Source organism: Athene noctua, chromosome 27 (genome assembly GCF_965140245.1).
Source record: "Athene noctua chromosome 27, bAthNoc1.hap1.1, whole genome shotgun sequence".
Classification (NCBI taxonomy): domain Eukaryota; kingdom Metazoa; phylum Chordata; class Aves; order Strigiformes; family Strigidae; genus Athene; species Athene noctua.
Genome location: NC_134063.1, coordinates 8,117,472 through 8,135,575, shown reverse-complemented (window position 1 = coordinate 8,135,575; position 18,104 = coordinate 8,117,472). Strand labels below are relative to the sequence as shown.

Below are 18,104 nucleotides of genomic sequence, written 5' to 3'. Positions count from 1 at the left end.
AGGGAGGCTGGGAAAGAGAGGCCAAAAGCTCTGATAGCCACAAAGAGGTGGGAGGCCAAAATGTGGTGGGTGGCTGTAACTGGGTGGGGATGCTGGAGGGAAGGAGAGGCCAGAAAAAAGTGGAAGCCAAAACAGGGTGGAAGGACCAAAAGGGGCATCACGCCATATGAAAGTAGAAGATAGAAGAAAGCGGCACATATTCGGGGAGGGAACTATTTGGGGAGGGACTATTTCAGGGAGACTGTTCCGAGGGGTAACTATTCAGTAACTATCCCTTGGGATCTCATGGTGTGGAAAGCAAATTCTCCCTTTCCTTTAATGCCTCCTATCCTCCTTCAAAGACTCTAGAAGCAAGAAAGTAGTAGCCATAAACTGATTTTATTATTTTTGAAAAATGGAATGTTTTGCTAACAGAAACCTTGTGATGTTTGACCAAGAACACATTTATTACAAAAAAAAACCGAAACCAAACTGACATGTTGACATTATTTGGCTATAACACAGCAGCAGTCTTGCTTTTTGTAATCACAAATTCAAGGTGACTTTGTTTTAATAAAACTCACCACCACTGTCATCTGGCATTAAAAAAACATATATTTATGTAAGTATATATATAGGGCTTTCAGTAGCGGCGGGTAAAACGAGGTTCAGTCGGTCTGGTTGTCCGCTCTTGGCCCGCAAACGCTCCTTGTATTCCGCTACTCTGCATCATCTGGCTTAGGTTTCCAACTTGCGTGAAGCCTCCGCGCCTAAAAACAAGACCAGATAAACTGAAAGTTGCCCAGAAAAGTTAATACTACCATGACTGTGAGAAAAGATGTTTTCTTAGGTTTTTTTTTTTCTACTTGCCAATCCATAGTTAAGTAGAAGGTGAAAGTAGTATTTTTCACAATTGACACAGGAATTTCTTCTTTTATAAAGATTGGTCAACTATTATAAAAACATTATAAAGTGCTCTGACAAAGCTTCTTACCCTGACATCCCTCCTTGATTCATCACATGGCCTGGTCCTGACTGACCAGGCATGCTTCTATCACCACCTAATTTAAAAAAAAAGAAAAAAAAAAAAGAAAAGACAGATTTTTGTTCTCCTAATAAAAAAGCCACCTCATTCCCAGAATTTTATGTGTGTTCTTGGTAATGCTGTTAAAGCTCCATAGGAATTTTAACTACTGCTACAATTTCAGCAGCAGTAATTCATAGAAAAAACCACGATCACACTGGTAAGCAGCAAGTGTACCTTGCCATCTCTCATGATCCCGTCCCATCATTCCTCCATCCACATTTCCCTGCCATGAACGATCTTGATGCCCCTCTAACTTTCGACCATGATCTCCCCAGTCACGTCCATCTCTTAAAAAAATAAAAGAACATCTTCTAGGTGTGTCCCTTACCCATTTAGCAGCATAGGGTGAAGCCAAACAGTGTACCCCATACGAAAGTGTATTAAATTGTTAATCAAGCTGTATCTATAGCCACCTAATCATTGCAGTAAAACTGGTCAAAGAAAAATGACAAGAAACTTGCTGAACAGCATCCTTTGCACAACAATGCTTGTCTTCTTCTGATCTAGAGACATAATTAGTATCACAATGATCTAAAAATACTCAGACATGGAACAATTCATTGACTGCCATTCCTCTGTCTGTTATATTTACGTAGTACTCAATGTTATGAATGTGAAAAACACCCGGCTCATCTAGCTGGTTTAAAGAGAAACCGCTATGATTCCAGATTGAGTCTCAGCTCCCCACCTCCACCATTGCAGAGATTCTGACTCTATGTCCTTAAAACCTGACTAGCCACCAATGTAACTCTGGAAGGTGTTACGGGAGCATCCAGTACAGGACTGAATCTCGTTTGCAGAAAATGAAATTATTTCCAAGACCAGCTATGAGCTGAGCAGCAGCACTTCTGTACTCACTACAACACTCCCTTCTCCTGATGCACGGGGAAGCTACTTGTGTGAATTCCTTGCTTCTCCAGATGCTGGAAGAAACTATCTGGAGAGAGGATTCACACTTGTCAAACTGCTTCTGCTGTCACCCTTTAAAGGTTCACTGAGCATTAAAATTTTAAGAATCAACAAATCACTTCCCTTATTTCATATGCACTAACCGGGTTTGGGGAGGTATTCCTCTCCCTTCGCTCATTCTTCTGTCAGACCCATAGCCACCCCAACTATCACGAGTGTGACGATCGGGCCCTCCATGGCGTTCATCTGGGTAATGCTGGAAGGCAAACGGTACAGAATTATGCTACAAGTCAATACAGGTTTTCTTTTAGGATTGCAAAAATTCAGATCCTCAGAGGTTGCCTTTCTATAAGCTGTTAGAAAACAATATGGTAGCTGTCTCGTTTTTTACCGGTTCCATTGTTGCCACTGTGCGTAATTCAGGCAGATTTGCTCCACTCATTGGTGGGAGGCGGCTTTTTGTTTGGTAGGGGGTGGGGGGTTTTTTGCTTGGTAGGGTGTTTTTAGAGTTTTTTTAATGTATTTACATTCTAGTTCTGGATTTTTAACTTTAACATAGAAGATCTACCTACTTCCTACCTCTATTCAAAAATGAGGTTTTCTGACAGGTTGATCTCTTGGTACTGTCTTCACACCTGTCCTTTTACAGTCATTTGCCTTGTTCCATTGTAACCCCAGTTGTTTTCTACAAACCATTTGGATAGAAGCCAGAGCACAGAGGGATCCCTCACCAGCTAAATTTAAGACGCTACAGTAACTACCTCTTAACGCAATGCAGACAAGATGGTAAAAACCTGAAAAATTTTATCACCATGTTCCAGCCTGAAAAGATGATGTACCATAGCTCCCACTGCTCGGAGGTTTCTCCCCACCCCAATCTGTGGCTACTGCCCCAAGTGAGCGGGTAACTTAGTAAATACATTCTGCATGTTAGCATGGAAAAACAGTTGCTGCTTGAACAGTTTAAACCCAGTGGTGGTTGCATTTAAGAACCAGACTGCACGTGCACTCTGTTCTTTCCACTTTGGCATCAGTTTGTTTGGGTTTTTAAATGAAGCGGTTACTTAGGTATAACCCACCTGCCCGTCTCGATCTGGTATTCCTCTTGAACTGTCTCTTCTGGAACAAAAAAAGAGAAGTTTCAGTTGAATCAGCACAGTAATCGTAATTCAGATGTCTGTATGAAATAGCACGTGAAAATTTATCTTCATTAGGCTGTAAATTTGAAGGCCAATGTTTGTTTAGTGGCACAACATTCAAATAAGTTGTTTCGTAGCATAGAAAGAGATCAAAGTAACATCCACGACTATAATATGGGTAAGCAAGGCATCACTGTGGCATGGTCAGATACTCAATGGTACCAAGGAAGAATACTTGAGTGAACCTACCAGTATCAGAAATGAGGTACCAGCAAAAGCAAAGCAGCGTGGGTTTTGCCAAACATTCTTTGAGAGCAAAACAGCAGTCTCAATAGCACTACAGAGAGATTATTTCTTGCATTCTGTGGAACTAACAATCTGAGTTAGCTAGGCTGCAAAGAAGAAAGCAGGGAAAGTTCTGAAGCAAAAGGAAATGGCTAAATCTTAGACTAAGCAACAGGGAGTCATAGACCAGATTTCCATACATCCTGAGAGAAGCTGTAGGATCTCCCTTGGCATCAGAGTGGACTACATTAGGACTTGACCTCTTTCTGATATGTTCATAAATGATGGAAACGCATGATTGCAAGCACATATAAAATTAGACACAAGAAATGCATGAGGGCCATTTGTTTCACTCTTCTGTTTTGACACCATTTAAGCCATTAGTAAGCCACAAAAAGACACCTCATTCCCATAAAGGTACAGGAAGAAAAGGCGCCGCCTTGCCAACCTGTCCATACAATGATCTTGGTATCGGCCACGATCCCTGTGGTCAAAGTCGTGGAATCGGTCTTGACGGCTAAATTCAGAATGATACCTATCATCCATTGCCATTCGCTTCGCCTCTGGCCAGTACGGGTCATCTCGCCTACAAAAAAAGGTCACGATTACTAGCAATCTCAAAACAATTTTCCTCACCTCCTCTCGTATCAAATTATCAAATCTCATTTAATCCAATTACCCTAACAATTATTTTTGATCTATAATCAAACCCCTTGTGTGTTAAGCAGGCATCACATTCCAGTTTCAGAGGAAGCTAGGTGTATTGACACTATACAAAAATCTTCATCTCAGTATGTGCTGATGCAAGAAGAGAATGAGTATCTGTTCCCACTACCAATTCTACTTTGGAGACAAAACGCATGGTTTCTATTCTCTGTCACTCCTCTTGAAAATAAGAATTTTAATCCTGTTGTAATAAAATTGTGATTACAGGTATATGAGTATGACGTTTGCTCTTTCTCAAGATTGGTATTAAAGTGTTAAAAGCAACATGTAAAGAGTTTTTCGGTTGTGAGCTCCCATGACTGCTTTAGCAAGAGTACTCAGAATTTACATAGGCTTTAGAATGCTTTATCTGTAACTGGATGCAGCTGAGGAGTTTGGAATCTCATCACGGTTACTGTTACCTGCCGTCAGGATCGTAAGGCCTTCTCATGGCAGATCGCCGTTCTTGTTCGTAGCGTAGCTGTTCCTGCTGACGTCGCAGCTCTTCCCTCTCTCGCTGGATCCGCTCCTGTTCTCGTCTCCTTTCCTGCTCTATATGCATTCTTTCTCTCTCTAATCTCTCTCTCTCCAAGCGCTCTCTATCAAGACGCTGCCTTTGAAATTCAAGTCGTTCTCGCTCTCTCTGAAGCCTCTGCCTTTCATCCCGCTCATGAATAGCTTGAAGACGTTGTTCTCGTTCTCGCCTCTCTCTCTCTCTAATTGGAAAAGAGATATTTTGTTTTCACATGTATCATACTAATTATTGTTTAGTTTTGTGTGCTTGACGGGTAGATGTCTGAATTTAGATAATACAGGCCTGTGGGAGACTCAGAGGCACCCTACCTATCATTCTTGAGATTCCTGCCCTGCTGTGGGCAAGATCAAAGCACAGTGGAAAGCTATGCCTGCAAAAATTCACGATATATACAGGTGAAAGCAGCAGGTTCGAGATCTTTTCTTTCTTCTCCTCTTTCTGGCTAGCAAGGACCAAGCTCCATGGTGCCAGCATCCCCACTTGCGTTCCTCTGCCCTGATGCTGCTGCAGAGATCCCCCAGGTCATGAGGTAATGAGAATAAATTTATTCTTTGTGTTTCATCTGTGTGGTTTTGTGGTTCTGCTGGTTCACACATGGGGTTTCTTGTTTGCTTTTTTTTTTTTAAAAAAAAAAATAAGTTTCTACTTTTTTCCCACTACCTGCTTAAATGCAAACTGTATCTTCTCAACTAAATCATAGCTGCTTAGTGGGATGGGGGGGAAGGAACGAACAGATGAAAGAAGAAAGGGTAAGCATTCTGCCTAAGTAACATGATATCTACTCTAAATCAGCTCTGAAAAAGCTTTCATAAAGCACAGCATGTCCTAAGACAGAAGTCTGACAAATAGAAAGTATTGTTGAACTCCAGGGAAAAAAAAATTTCAATTATGTAAATTCAAATCTGATCAAGTGGAACACAAGACCTGAAAGCACCTAGAAAGTTGTGATTCAGCAAGAATCGCACAAAAAGCATAGGCTTAGAGAAGATCAATTTCAGTACTAAAATCCTTCATAATTTGGCATCAGGTCTGTTCTAGCAACAGAACAGTATTAAATCAGTATGTTGGAGGGCCAGCACAACACTACTTCACAACTTTGCAGCCTGGTCAGAAACACAGATACGGGAAGTAAAACCAAATGCCATTCAAAGTTTAGAGCGAAACTGGGAAAAACCTCACCTGCGTCTTTCTGTTTCCCTGATTTCTCGCTCCCTCTGTCTCTGACGTTCACGTTCTCGCTGTTCTTTGATTTTATCAAATGATAAAATATCTTGCTTTTCTTTGCTCTCAGATTTGCGATCCTGGCTTTTTGTACTCTGAGTTAAATCAAAACAATTCATTAGCTGACCACAGTGTTTTTTTAGCTAAAATTCCTAGGCAAAAGGCCTACCTTATGCTGACCTGAGCAAAACAGAGTACAATACCTTCCCGGGGTAAATAATGTTGGAATTTCATGGAAAAGCAGGTCAGGGAAAAGTACCCCGAATTTGGCTAGAACTTCTAAAGACTTTAAATATATATAAATACTAAGAACACATGATCTGACTTGCACTGGTGGAAAATGATACACCATTTTAAAGGTCACCAGTTACCACACTTCACACTCATCATCTTAACAGCATTTTCACATTGCAACTCTACTTCAACTAAGGCAGCAGCAACAAAAACTATAAAGGTGGTGAAGCATAAGCATTTACTTTTGCACCATCATTTACACCCTAATGCCTTCTAAAAAGTTATCCTTTTATAACTCTTCCAAATATGCAAGGCAAAAAAACCTTTCAAACACACGCATCTAAAGCTATTTGACACCTATTTTTACACAGAGGCTTCTCGAAGTTGTACTTACCCTCTCTTTTGATGTAGAAGTTTTCACACTAATAACTGGTTCTCCTTTAGATTTGTCCATTACCACTGTCCTTTCAGCTCCTCGACTTGCTAGAATACAAAATACATCTGAAAATAAATAATGTGCAAGACATACAAAAAGTCTTGCAAAATCTAAAACTTTCAAGATGCTTAGCGGTAAAAAGTTATTTTACTGAGGTTTAAAACAACTTATGGAAGATTACATTTATGATTTAAATAGCGTACCAAGATTTGGCCAAGTTGGGGATTGAGGGCAGTAAAGCTATCAGAAAATTAAGAGTAGTTTTTTCTGGCAGGGATGACAGTTAAAAGAAAGCAAATTTAATTTCATTCTTCCATCTGCAAAATACGTTCCTTTGCCACAGTTAAAAAAACCAACCAAACAAAAGAAAACCCAAAATAAAACACACAGAACCACACACTGTGTTAGGTCTAAACCCAGCAGTAGTTCCGTAAAATTCACAGTTTACCATTTCAAGTATTTAAAGCCCAGTAATTATAAAAACTGTTGCTATGTTACTAGCATTCTAAGTCACAAAAAAAGTTTTCAAGGTATTTTCTGGTATTTTTTGTTCAACAGGAAAACCTCAGTATTACCAAGTACACCTCATGGTCTTTTTACCGAATTATGAATCACACCCAATAAGAACACTGAGTTTTGCACAAGCTGAAGTCTTCTCATCAACCAAGATTCTGAAACTTTACGCTTGGTCCTACATTTCCTACTTAGCTGATAAGGGAAATTTTTCTGGATGCAAAGTAGAAGCTTTGTCACATTGGTTGTACCAGTTTTTGCTTTTGTTTTTTTTTTTTTTTTAAATAAGTATGCTTGAAAACATTTCTGAAAGGCAACTAGAATTACCTGACTTGCTTGCCCTAGATCGATCACAGGATCCAGCCTTTTGTTCATCTTTCTCTTTTCCTTCTTTTTCATCTTTTCCATCTTTTTCTGGTTTCTTAGCATCTTCTCTTTTGTCGGTCTTCTCCTCCTTCTTAATACCAACAGACCTATAGGTGAACTTTGCTTTAATACGGAACCTAACAAAATGTGCTATACAACCACTCACATCAAGCCAACCATGTCCAAAAAAAACCCCCAAACCAACCCCAAATCACCCAACCCTAAAAACCTCAACACAAAAATCCTCTAAAACATACCCTCAGTAAACCCACTCCCAGTACCTTCCATGCTGCTGTGCTGAAGCCAATGTATACTTGTACAAATGATGAAGAGCAGCAAACAATACTAAGCTAAAGCTAACCATAAGTGAGAAACAACAGATAATCCTTCTGAGTATTTGGAGACTTCAGCTGCTAGGAGTAATGTTTTCTGTTCTGCCTATAAGTTCATGTTTAGCACAGGGGTAAGAGAGCCCACCCAGGTAAAGGCTGAGCTTCCCCGGAAGAGCTTTTGTAAACAAATAAAACACCACATGCAAGCAGGCCAGCCTGCCAAAGTATCTCCTCTGCCAAATCTTTTAAAATGTTACGAGAGTACAAAAAGTAGTAAAGCAAAATGCCTCTTTTAAAAGCAACAGACCACTTTGGAAACAAATACTGATCACTCACTAACTGTGCAAACAGTCTATCAAAAAGACAGACTAAAATCCTGGAAATATTTGTCATTGAGAAGAGCAGACCAAGCCAGAGTCACACCAGAAGATGAACGATTCTGATAAAAATATTGGTTTATCTAGAAATGAGTTCATTAGCTATCTCCTGATATAACTGACAAGTTTTGATACTAAACCCCAAAGAGCTCCATCTTTCTGAACAGAGGGCCAATTAAGATTCACTTGCTGCTGTAGAACACCGATTTCACCTTCTCAAACATTACTCTTATTTCAGATGCAGCATGAAGCAGCAAACTGAGGTTTACTACAGTTACTGTTCACTTTGGTCATGTGGCTGCACTTCAAATGAGTGGCCTTTAAACATAGAAAAATAGCATAAAACACTTTACTTCTCAGATTTGGACTCTGCAGAATGGTGCCTGTCTTTTTCCTTCCTTGTTTCACCCTCCTTTTTGTCTGAAGGCTTTTTCCCAGCCGGTTCATTTTTTGCCTAGAATTTTAGCCAAAAATATTTTTACAATAAGAGACGGACATTAAACTCACACACTTTTATTTTCATTGCACTGTCACAAAAGCAGCTACCACTTACCTTCTCCACAGAAATCATTTTTCCGTGCAGCTCTGTTCTGTGGAGATGATTAATACACTTAGTGGCTTCTTCAGATGTTGACATTGTAACAAAGCCATAACAGCGAGCACCAGGACTGCGAGCATTTGTCACTACTTTTGCACCGACCACCTTTGGGAGAAAAATTATCCTGTGTTTGCAGATCTGTCGCCAAGTAAGTTCTAACTTAATCACTATCTGAGCAGCTCTGTCTACCAGTACCACACGGTGTAGCACTTAGCTGCTTTTAACAGTGAGGAAATACGCTTGGCACGCAACGTCTCATCAGCATTCTCAGAAGACAGTGTGGCTAGGCTCGTATGACAGGCAGCAAACGTTACGGTTTTAACTTGACCTCTATACTGTCAGGCAACCACGTTCTAGAAGTGCCTGACTAAAAACTACTTAACAGAATATCATGTGAACAGCATTTACACCCTTGTCAACAGCAACACAAACACAGATAAAAGTGTTCAAATTTAAGATTATTCCACCTGTTCTGAAAAAAGCATAAAACAGGAACTACCGTCACTTTGTCATTTCTTACAGGACACCTCTGCTAGTTTCTATCCACAGACGACAATCTCTGACAGCACAGAAGCACACGCTTAGCAACACAAACATTTAATACTATGTTCAGAAATGTATTAGTAGGAAGGGGAGATGGTCATGGAAAGAGTTCTCTTCCACAACTTCTGCTCTCATAACCTAACTGGCACTGAAGAACAAATGGAAGCCTGCCCTCAAAGACTAGATTTCTCAAAGGAATACCCCTTGAAATGGAACAGTTTAGAAGAGCATTAACTATAGCCGGACACTCAAGAGGTATACTTCGACTACAGTGCACTAGATGACAACCCACCAGACTCTCCTGTCAATAACTGCCTCATTCTTAGAGATATCTGCACAGATTCTCTGAAACCTGGATTTCTGTCACTCCCAGGCCCCATGTCAGACAACCATCTTTATAAAGTACATTACTTTCTAGCGTTCTTTTCAAACTCTGTATCTGAAAGTTAAGTGTTTAGCCTATGCAGTTATTTATTAAGAAAAATAAGAGCTAAATTTAGGGTCATCCTTTTCAATAAAATGGTTTCTTAATTTACATAACCACTACATACCTTCCCATACTTGCTGAAAAGATTCTTCAAGTCTGTAGCTCTAGTAGAGGATGAAAGTCCACTAACCCACAAATTTCTGCCAGAACCACTACTGGCACGGCCTAAAGTACAAAAAAGCCAAACATAAAAGGACCGCATAGCACGAGAATGCAACAGTGAAACACTAAACACCCTACAAATGTTTTTTTTCTTCATAAACCTCTTCAAATGCAATTTTACTTTTATCTCTTCCAATCAATCTTTAAAAAAAAAAATAAAAATCAATAAACACATTGCAGCCTGCAAAAATGAACCTCTGAAGTGCATACCTGATGTACATTTGAGTAGTTTCAATGAGTTTTCATCTACGTATTGTATTACTACACTTCAATCGCTTCTATGAAAACTACAAAGTATTAAATGTTAATTCACAAGAGACTTGGTTTTCTAAAAAAAGCCTGTCACAGTTAGTAAGGTTACAGAAGTTATATGAAAACTAATCTACAAGTCATGCTTTGAAGGCCTATGTTATAACTGCATTGAGGGTTCACTGAATTAACAGTCACCTCCAGAACTGTCACTCAGAGTATAAACTTATGGATTTAGGCCTCTGCTGAGATTTTTCAGACAAGTCCTGGTCTTGCCGTTATCTATCACCACTCACAAAGCTACAACTCCACTATTACTATTACTGTGAATATGGGCACATACTTAGGGAATTAAGGCACGGAAAATAAACAAGGCAAGAAAGGCAAGTCAAAAAGCAAGCAGAACTATTATTAGTCTCCATTCAATGTTTACTTACTACAACTGAGTCACAAGAAATGGTTAGATTTGACCCCATTACCATTTTTTTCCAAGTCATTTGTACATTTTTTTAAAAAAAAAACTTACCTTTCTCATCCTTTGAGATTATCTTTGTATCTCTGTCCTCCTCAACAGGGCTAAAGACAAAACACCACATTATTCAACCAATAATATGCAAAGAGAACATTAATTCTAGGTTGTGCACTAAAACTGGATACCTACCAGTAAATTAGTTCTGAAATAAAGTCTATCTTTGCAAATTTATAGAAGAGTGACGGGAAATATGGGATTCGTATCCTTAAATGGTCAATTCTGTTTTGCAGATGACAGAAATAAGAGTAATTTAAGAAAACAACCTTTGAAGGTTGAGGAAGGAAAGAAATCAAACCCTCTGTGTTAAAAAAAAAAAATCTGCACATGGAGAAATAAAACAGACTCTTTAGGAATAGGCTACAATTTCATCAGTCTCGGTGGCCAATTGAAGGAAACAGCTTATTCGCATCACTTAATGACCAATGAAAAAAAGATAGCATCTGGTCTATAACGGAGAAAAAACAAACCTCTTTTTCTGATCACCGCCCTCACTGGTTGAGGACTCTTTAGTAGCAGGGGATTCCTCAGAATTAGCTTTGTCTTCTGTTTTCTTGGCATCTTCTTTGCTATCTTTGGCTTCGGGACCTGCGCCTTTTTCCGCTGTTTCCCCACTAGAGGCTTCCAGGCCTTGGGAGCGTTTGCTACTCTGATCGCTTAGGGTCTCTACTACTAAAGATTCAGAGTCCGGTTTCTCTTCCTCTATTGTCTGTTCACTTGTCTCCCCTTTTGCTACAACTAAACGCTTTGCTTCCTTCCTTGCCATAGCTTGTGCCGATTTGCTGTCCAAATCTAAAGCATCTTCCTCCAACTGAGCGGCAGCAAGAGCGTCCTCTTCCTCCGCTAGCCTCTTGCCTGGCACCACGTTACTTGCTTCCTGTGCATGTGGCCGCTCCGCTTCAGAAGTTTCTTCGTTAAGTAGTTCAGATTTACAAGTTTCCCCCAAAATGTCGAGTATTTTCTCATTTTCTACGGATTTAACAGGAATAGAATGGCACAAGATTTAATCACCAGGGAAATACAGCAATCACAAATGTGGAACTGGCATGGCTGCCACACTAACACCAAGAGAACTTCTAAGCTACACAGAGATTGGAAAACCCTAGTGTACACAGTGTTAAAAGTACTACGCTAACTGCTGTCTGACAAACTACCAAATCAGCCCTAATATGTTAACAGGGAAGAAAAATGCCCCCACAGACTTAACAAAAACCTTCTGGCTCATCCTTGATATTCTTCATGAAATCGTTCAGCTCTGTTTCTTCTCTAGTTAGCTTCCAGAGTCCAAGATGCTTAACTGAACGTATCAAGGCACCGAGGGTTCAATTTTTAAATTTCTCTGAAATTCTTTTAGCAGACAGTCCAACATGAGAACTGGGCATCTTCTGATGGTGCATGAGTGCGTTTTCAGTCCAGAAAGCGAATAGGATCTGTAGAAAATTCCTGCGATGATAGCGTATTCCTTCTTCTGAGGTCCAGTCACTCTTTAATTTCTGTTCTGTACCAAAGCTTTGTTTTACCTACACTCCTGTATTTATATTCATAGAACTACAGTACAGTGTGATATCACAAGATCTGTTTGCAGAACCTTTACATCTTTAAGGCTCATTCCTTAATACCACTGTAGGTAACAGTTCTATGGAACCATTTCTTCACATTAAATACATGTTTTGAAAAAGAAGTTATTCACAGATCTGGTGATATGACTGGGTTTCCAATCTCTATGGCCCTGCACGACCTGGATTGTCCACTATAATAACATACGCTACAGTAATGCATTAAAAAAAAAAAAACAACCAGGGACACAAAAATAATTAAATGAAGAATGGAACTGTTTCAATCCCCAGAACTTTTTTTTTTTTTTAATTTAAACAAACAAAAAACCAAAATCAAACAAAAAAAACCAATAAAGTCACAAAACCCAAAACACAGTACCTGGCTCCAAAGGTAACTCTTCAAGTTCCTGCAGTGAAAAAAATTTTAAAAAAGGAGAAATATCAGTATTTCATAAGTCATGATGTTATTCTGAATGACACCTCTCATCCCCCCAAGTCATTAGAGAATTTAAGGAGTTACTATATAAATTTAGCTTCTGTCAACTCTGAAAATGTTGCATTTTAAATAAATTTCTCACAAGGTTTAATGTTATTTTTTAACATCTTCAAATTTTACCAGATGTGTAAAAACTTCAGTACTTCTGAAATTCAGACACTGTGAACACACAGTACACATTTGCACAGGTAAATAAATCAACAAATCTAAGTAGCATAGAACATGGTTTATCTTCACATTACCCTTCTCTAGAGTCTACATTACAAAGTCTGCTTTCTGAAAACAGGATTGATAGAAATGCCAGCTTTACCTGGAGCTACAAGTGTCCTCAACCTACCACAAGTGATCTGGAAACAAGGCCTGTATTTCAGGAATAGATCAATTTCAGCTTTCTTGTCAACATGTGATGCCTATGCTTTTAACAGAAGTTAGATATAATGTAAGGCACTGAGTTGGTTTATACAACAGAGAAAAAGATTCCAGCCTAACACTCAAACTCAGTAGGATACATACATTATCTATATATGACCTGATAGATATTCAGATATATATATGTATGTTTGTCCACATGATTCAATTAGGAAGGCATTAGTTTCTATTCTTTGTAGAATAAGAATGCATCCACAGTGTACTACTCGTACACACAGTGTTTCAGCATACAGTTTATATGGCATATATTATGCCTTTTTGTTTGTAAAGAAAATCTGGTTACCATTTACCTTTATTACAGTTAAATCAGATGAAGCAGCATCTAAACTGTCTCCAACATCTTCAACCTCTACCTTTAAAAAGTAAACGGAAGACATTTTGTTATCTATAAAAGAATGGTACAGCGAATTAAACCTGAATGAGAAATCGAAGATTTTACTTTCACTGACAACTGATATTAAGCGAACATATCTAGCATCCAAAACAACCAATAAGGGTAAAAACTGACCAATGACCCCCACGCTTCTTCCCAATCCCCACCGACTGAATAAGCTTCTTCATTACCTCTCAAATATGTTGGTCAGGTCAGAAAAATCTTTTAAGGGTGGAGATTCCAACAGCAAACTCTCTTACTCTTTCTTTTCTACAGCAACAACATAGAGCCAAAAAGTCTATGGGCCTCAATAACCGTTTTCTTTACTGATGAAAGAAGACTGTGGGACCTGACCTGGACACCAGTAGTTTAGTCACTGAAAAAAACTATTTTCTGTTTACTTCTATTTGACTTGTGTCTGGTGGGATATGCTTGGGGATAGGGGATTAAGCTTATTTCTGCAGCATTCAGATTTGGGACAGGAACCACCCAATTTAGAATCTTGTAGTCCTGACTGATGACACAATGCGCACACACAACAAAGAGTCTAATACCTCTCTATTAGACAGGGCAGGAATAACTCTCTTCAAATGCTTTGTTGTACATTTCAGGAGCTAAACACTTGACTTTGGGGAAAAATTATCTTCTAGCCCAGATGGACAATGTCAAATAAACAGTGCAACAGCCAGAAGAACACGGAAAACCAACATAAAAATACTTTCAACAACTGAGTAACTGCAAGGCCCTATCATAACAGAAAAATAATCTATAGTTCCCAGAATGCTGCTGTTCAGCTGAAGTGAATAAGGCTACAGCATTTGTACGCCTCACATGTCCTCCTAAGTAAAGGAAAAAACACGAAAATGGGAATGTAAACATAAAGTGAATCAGAGAGATCAAAGCATGATTAAAACAAAAGCCTTTCTGGATTAATTTGTACAGCTATATGTGTACAAACAACATCTAAGCATTTTAAAATCAAGAATGCTATTTCTACAAATATGTAGAAAAAGAAAAAGCAATGGCCATGAGAACTAGTAGAACCCCAAATCATTTCAAATGCTCTTTAGCTACTGTTTTGCTATTTAATAAAAAAAAAAATTAAAAAGGAAAAATTAATCTGATTCCACACACATAAGAGATGCATACCATCGCTACTGGTATTTCTCTTGATTCTTCTTTAATTTCTGAAAACTGTGGGGATGCCTCCAAGTTACCTACAGCATATTCTGTAGACTGATCTGGAAGTTCTTTCACTTCTGCATCTGTATTTTCTTTACTATCAGACAGTGAGTCAAGAATATTATCAGCACTGTAATCCTCTCCGCAATCTACCGCATTGCCATTATCTATTTCAGCTTCATCTAACACACTAATATCCATCATGTCAATATCCTGCAAGTTATCCAAACTTGCTTCAATATCCTCCTGTAAAAAGAAAAAAAGTATGTGTAATAGTCATTGTAACTTTAGAGCAATGCTATCATTATTTCACTTAAAACACAGCCTCACATACCTGTCCATCTCCCGAATCCTCTTCTAGGCCATTATCTTCTACTCCCTCTTCATCTGGTCTACGTCCTAACAACATTATGATCATTAGAATGAAAAGAAGGTAACAATATGTATCCTTCAAATTTTACTTTTTCATCAGAGTTGGTATTCCATTCAGTTTAGTTATTTGCTTTTTCTTTATTTTCCACAACTGAGTATTCATATACCATCCCAGTTCTGTAACTGAGAAACATGCTACTGTCCAAGGTCTGTCACGAGTTCAAGAAGCACCGCTGTGCACTCCCCAGAACATTTGGCTCAGCTGAGGTTGCAGTAATTTATTACCTCAGCCTTTTATTTCTTTACAGACCGTTCACTAGAAGAAAAAAAGAAACCAAACGAAAAACCCAACACAAAACAAAGAAAAAACCCACTCTGCATGTAAGCATTACTGCGGTGCTCCAGTCACCAGCTGGGCACATTATATCGGAACTGACATTACTGAAAACAGTACGCTAGCTTCAGCGCCAAATAGTAACTCCTGAAACTCTGAGCTAAGTAGTTGTTTCATCTTTTATGAATGCCATTTTCCTCAAAAACTACAAGCACATTACAATAAAAAAGGGAAAGGTGTTTTAGAGCCAAGAGGAACATCATGCCTATTTCCATCCCAATACTAAAAGTGCTGTAACATACATTAGGTATTTTTCTGAGACTTGAAAATGAATGTGATCAAATTACCAAAGATTTACTCTCTGTTTTTACTCACAGTTGTGACATTTAGTCTCTTTCCAGCTAAAACTTTACATTTTAGTTTGCAAGTAAATGTAATATTGCTCCATACTGGATGTAGTAACAAAAATCCGGGTCAAACAAATTAGTTGGCAAAACATTTGAACTTCATCTCCCAAATTTACATTTTAGTGTAAACCAAAATTAATGTTTAATTAAAAATCCTTCATCTAAGCTAGTTATTCTGCAAGCTCTAATAAAAAAGTTTCAATGTTATTTGATTACAAAAGAAAATAAAAAACTGTGCTAATTAATCTTAGAAAAATAGCAGGTTAGTTACTTAGTAATTCCTGCTACAGATCTCAAGGAACTTTGAGAAAACCAACAGATCCTTTGAGTGGACCAACTCCTGCCTTATTAAATTCACAAGTTCTGTGAATAAATGTCCAGTAAGTTTAATACCATACCACCCATCCCTAGAAACCTGAGCACAAATGTGGGTAAGAGTACCAGTAACATATGGCATTAAATGTCAGAACTGCAGAACAAAAGATTCAATCTTGCTTAAATTTCTTCCAGAGAACCATTTTATCCAAATCTGGCTCAGGCAAGTAACGTTAGCTATAACATTGGAACTGCAAAACATTCAGCAATGGTATCAAAATTAAACCAAGCACTTTTCCAAAAGGAAAAGCAGACTTTAGAATAAAGATTAGTAAGCTTCCATTTAATAAGTAAAAGTTGCTAGAAAACCAAGGGGACCGGGTGGAGATCCTCTCTAACTGCCCTGTACCTTTGCTGCTTCTTTTTGGAGTTTTCTTCATGATATTTTCTGAAACCACTGGAATTTCATCAGGATTCCCCCCTTCCTCCTCAATAGCCTATTAAGGGGAAAAGATAAAGATAGACATCAAGACAGACACAAAAATTCTATTTGTGCATTTCTGTTGAGTTTAAGAGCTGGACGCCAGAGGCAGAAACAAGAATCTAGCACCTCAAATCAGACAACAGCAACTCGGATATGCAAACTAAAGACTACCAGATCAAAGCAACGAGCACACGGGGAACAGTAATGTGTTGGTGTAAAGCTTCTGGAAAGTAGTCAGCAGCATAACCTAGACCAAAAAAAAAAAGTCCGCAACAGTGCACTGACACCCGGGGCCTTGTGACAGAGTAAGAACCCCAGCTCTAGGACACTGCAAGCATCAGTTCAACGTAGGCAGTCCATATACTACTAACATAGCAAACATTCTAACGAGGATACAGTGTCCAGGCTACTAGCCAGAAAAAAAAAAAAAAAAAAAAATCAGTACGCAGCAAAAAGCCTAGCAAACAGCGTAGAGAACTGTAAATCCAGGAACTCAATGCGCGGCGGAAAGCCCAGTGATGCATGAGGCTAGAAACACTTGGGCCGAATGCCACGGCAGACACGCTGCGCGGTGCCTATCTAGGAAATCGGACTGGGGGCTCGCTACGTAGATGGAAACGCCAGTCTCAGCACATACGCTCCTCCGGCGGTCTCAGGCACGAGCCTGGGATGGCCGAGTACGGGACCACGCTCGGAAAGCTCACGCTGGGGCTGGCCGGCTCCACGGCACCACCCGGGGACCCGGCGCCCGCTCCCCACGGCCCCATCCCCTCCGCTCCACGGCCCTTTGGCGCCATTTTCCTCAGCAGTGCCTGGCGGGCTGAGGTCGCGCACGCGCCGGCTACGCCTCCCCCGCAGGCAGCTCCGGCGCGTCCGCCCGCTCACCTTCCTGAGCCGTTCCATGAGGACGCTCTTGTTTCCACCGCTGTCTAAATTGCGGCGCTTGAGTTCAGCCCGCAAGTCTATCACGCGCAATTCGCTCAGCCGCCGCCGGTTTTCCGACTCCGAACCGGGGACTCCAGACCCGCCGAGGGACGCAGATTCTCCCTGCCCCGCCGCTGACTGACTCTCCGCCATGGGGCCGTTGTTTCGACTCGCACGGAGCAAGGCAAGATAAAAACAACGGCGAGAAGCCGCGGCTGCAGCACAAAATGGTGGCAAAACCGAGACGCCCTGTAGAGAAAGGGGGAGGGAAAGAAAGAAGCCGCAGCCCGCACGCGCGCTAACCAGAAAGCCCAGAGGAGCCGCGCGCATGCGGAGCGGAACCTTCCCGCTGTGGAGTGGGCGACAGCAGCACGCGTGCGCACTAACGCCTTTGGCTACCGCACCGCAGCAGTGCGCAGCCGCAGTCTGTTCCGGCCCTTGGGCGCATGCGCGAGGGCTCGCGAGCAGTCCTCAGGCGCGGGCGACGCCGCCTGCGCCTGCGCAAGAGTTGTCATTCAAGTTTTCTTCCAGGCCCCGCCTCCCCCC

The 18,104-nt window shown here is 40.2% G+C and overlaps 1 protein-coding gene across 5 annotated transcripts; it reads right to left on the bottom strand.

Moving 5' to 3' along the window:
• Positions 1-359: 359 nt before the first annotated feature.
• On the bottom strand, positions 360-18,018 carry LOC141970838 (scaffold attachment factor B1-like). Of its 5 annotated transcripts, none has more exons than XM_074927719.1 (21): positions 17,520-18,018; positions 16,560-16,647; positions 15,057-15,121; positions 14,690-14,968; positions 13,458-13,520; positions 12,622-12,649; positions 11,157-11,655; positions 10,684-10,733; positions 9,811-9,911; positions 8,672-8,821; positions 8,472-8,572; positions 7,371-7,516; positions 6,489-6,577; positions 5,819-5,955; positions 4,527-4,820; positions 3,848-3,985; positions 3,055-3,094; positions 2,119-2,231; positions 1,241-1,353; positions 974-1,040; positions 360-749 (listed from the first exon to the last, which is right to left on the bottom strand). In XM_074927719.1, the coding sequence occupies exons 1-21, from the start codon at positions 17,886-17,888 to the stop codon at positions 623-625; spliced, it is 3,057 nt and encodes a 1,018-aa protein (XP_074783820.1). In that variant the 5' UTR covers positions 17,889-18,018; the 3' UTR covers positions 360-622. The 5 variants fall into 5 exon arrangements, 4 of the variants coding, with proteins under 4 accessions (XP_074783820.1, XP_074783821.1, XP_074783824.1 ...); XM_074927720.1 differs by having other exon boundaries at positions 14,762-14,968; XM_074927723.1 differs by lacking the exon at positions 14,690-14,968.
• Positions 18,019-18,104: the final 86 nt, after the last annotated feature.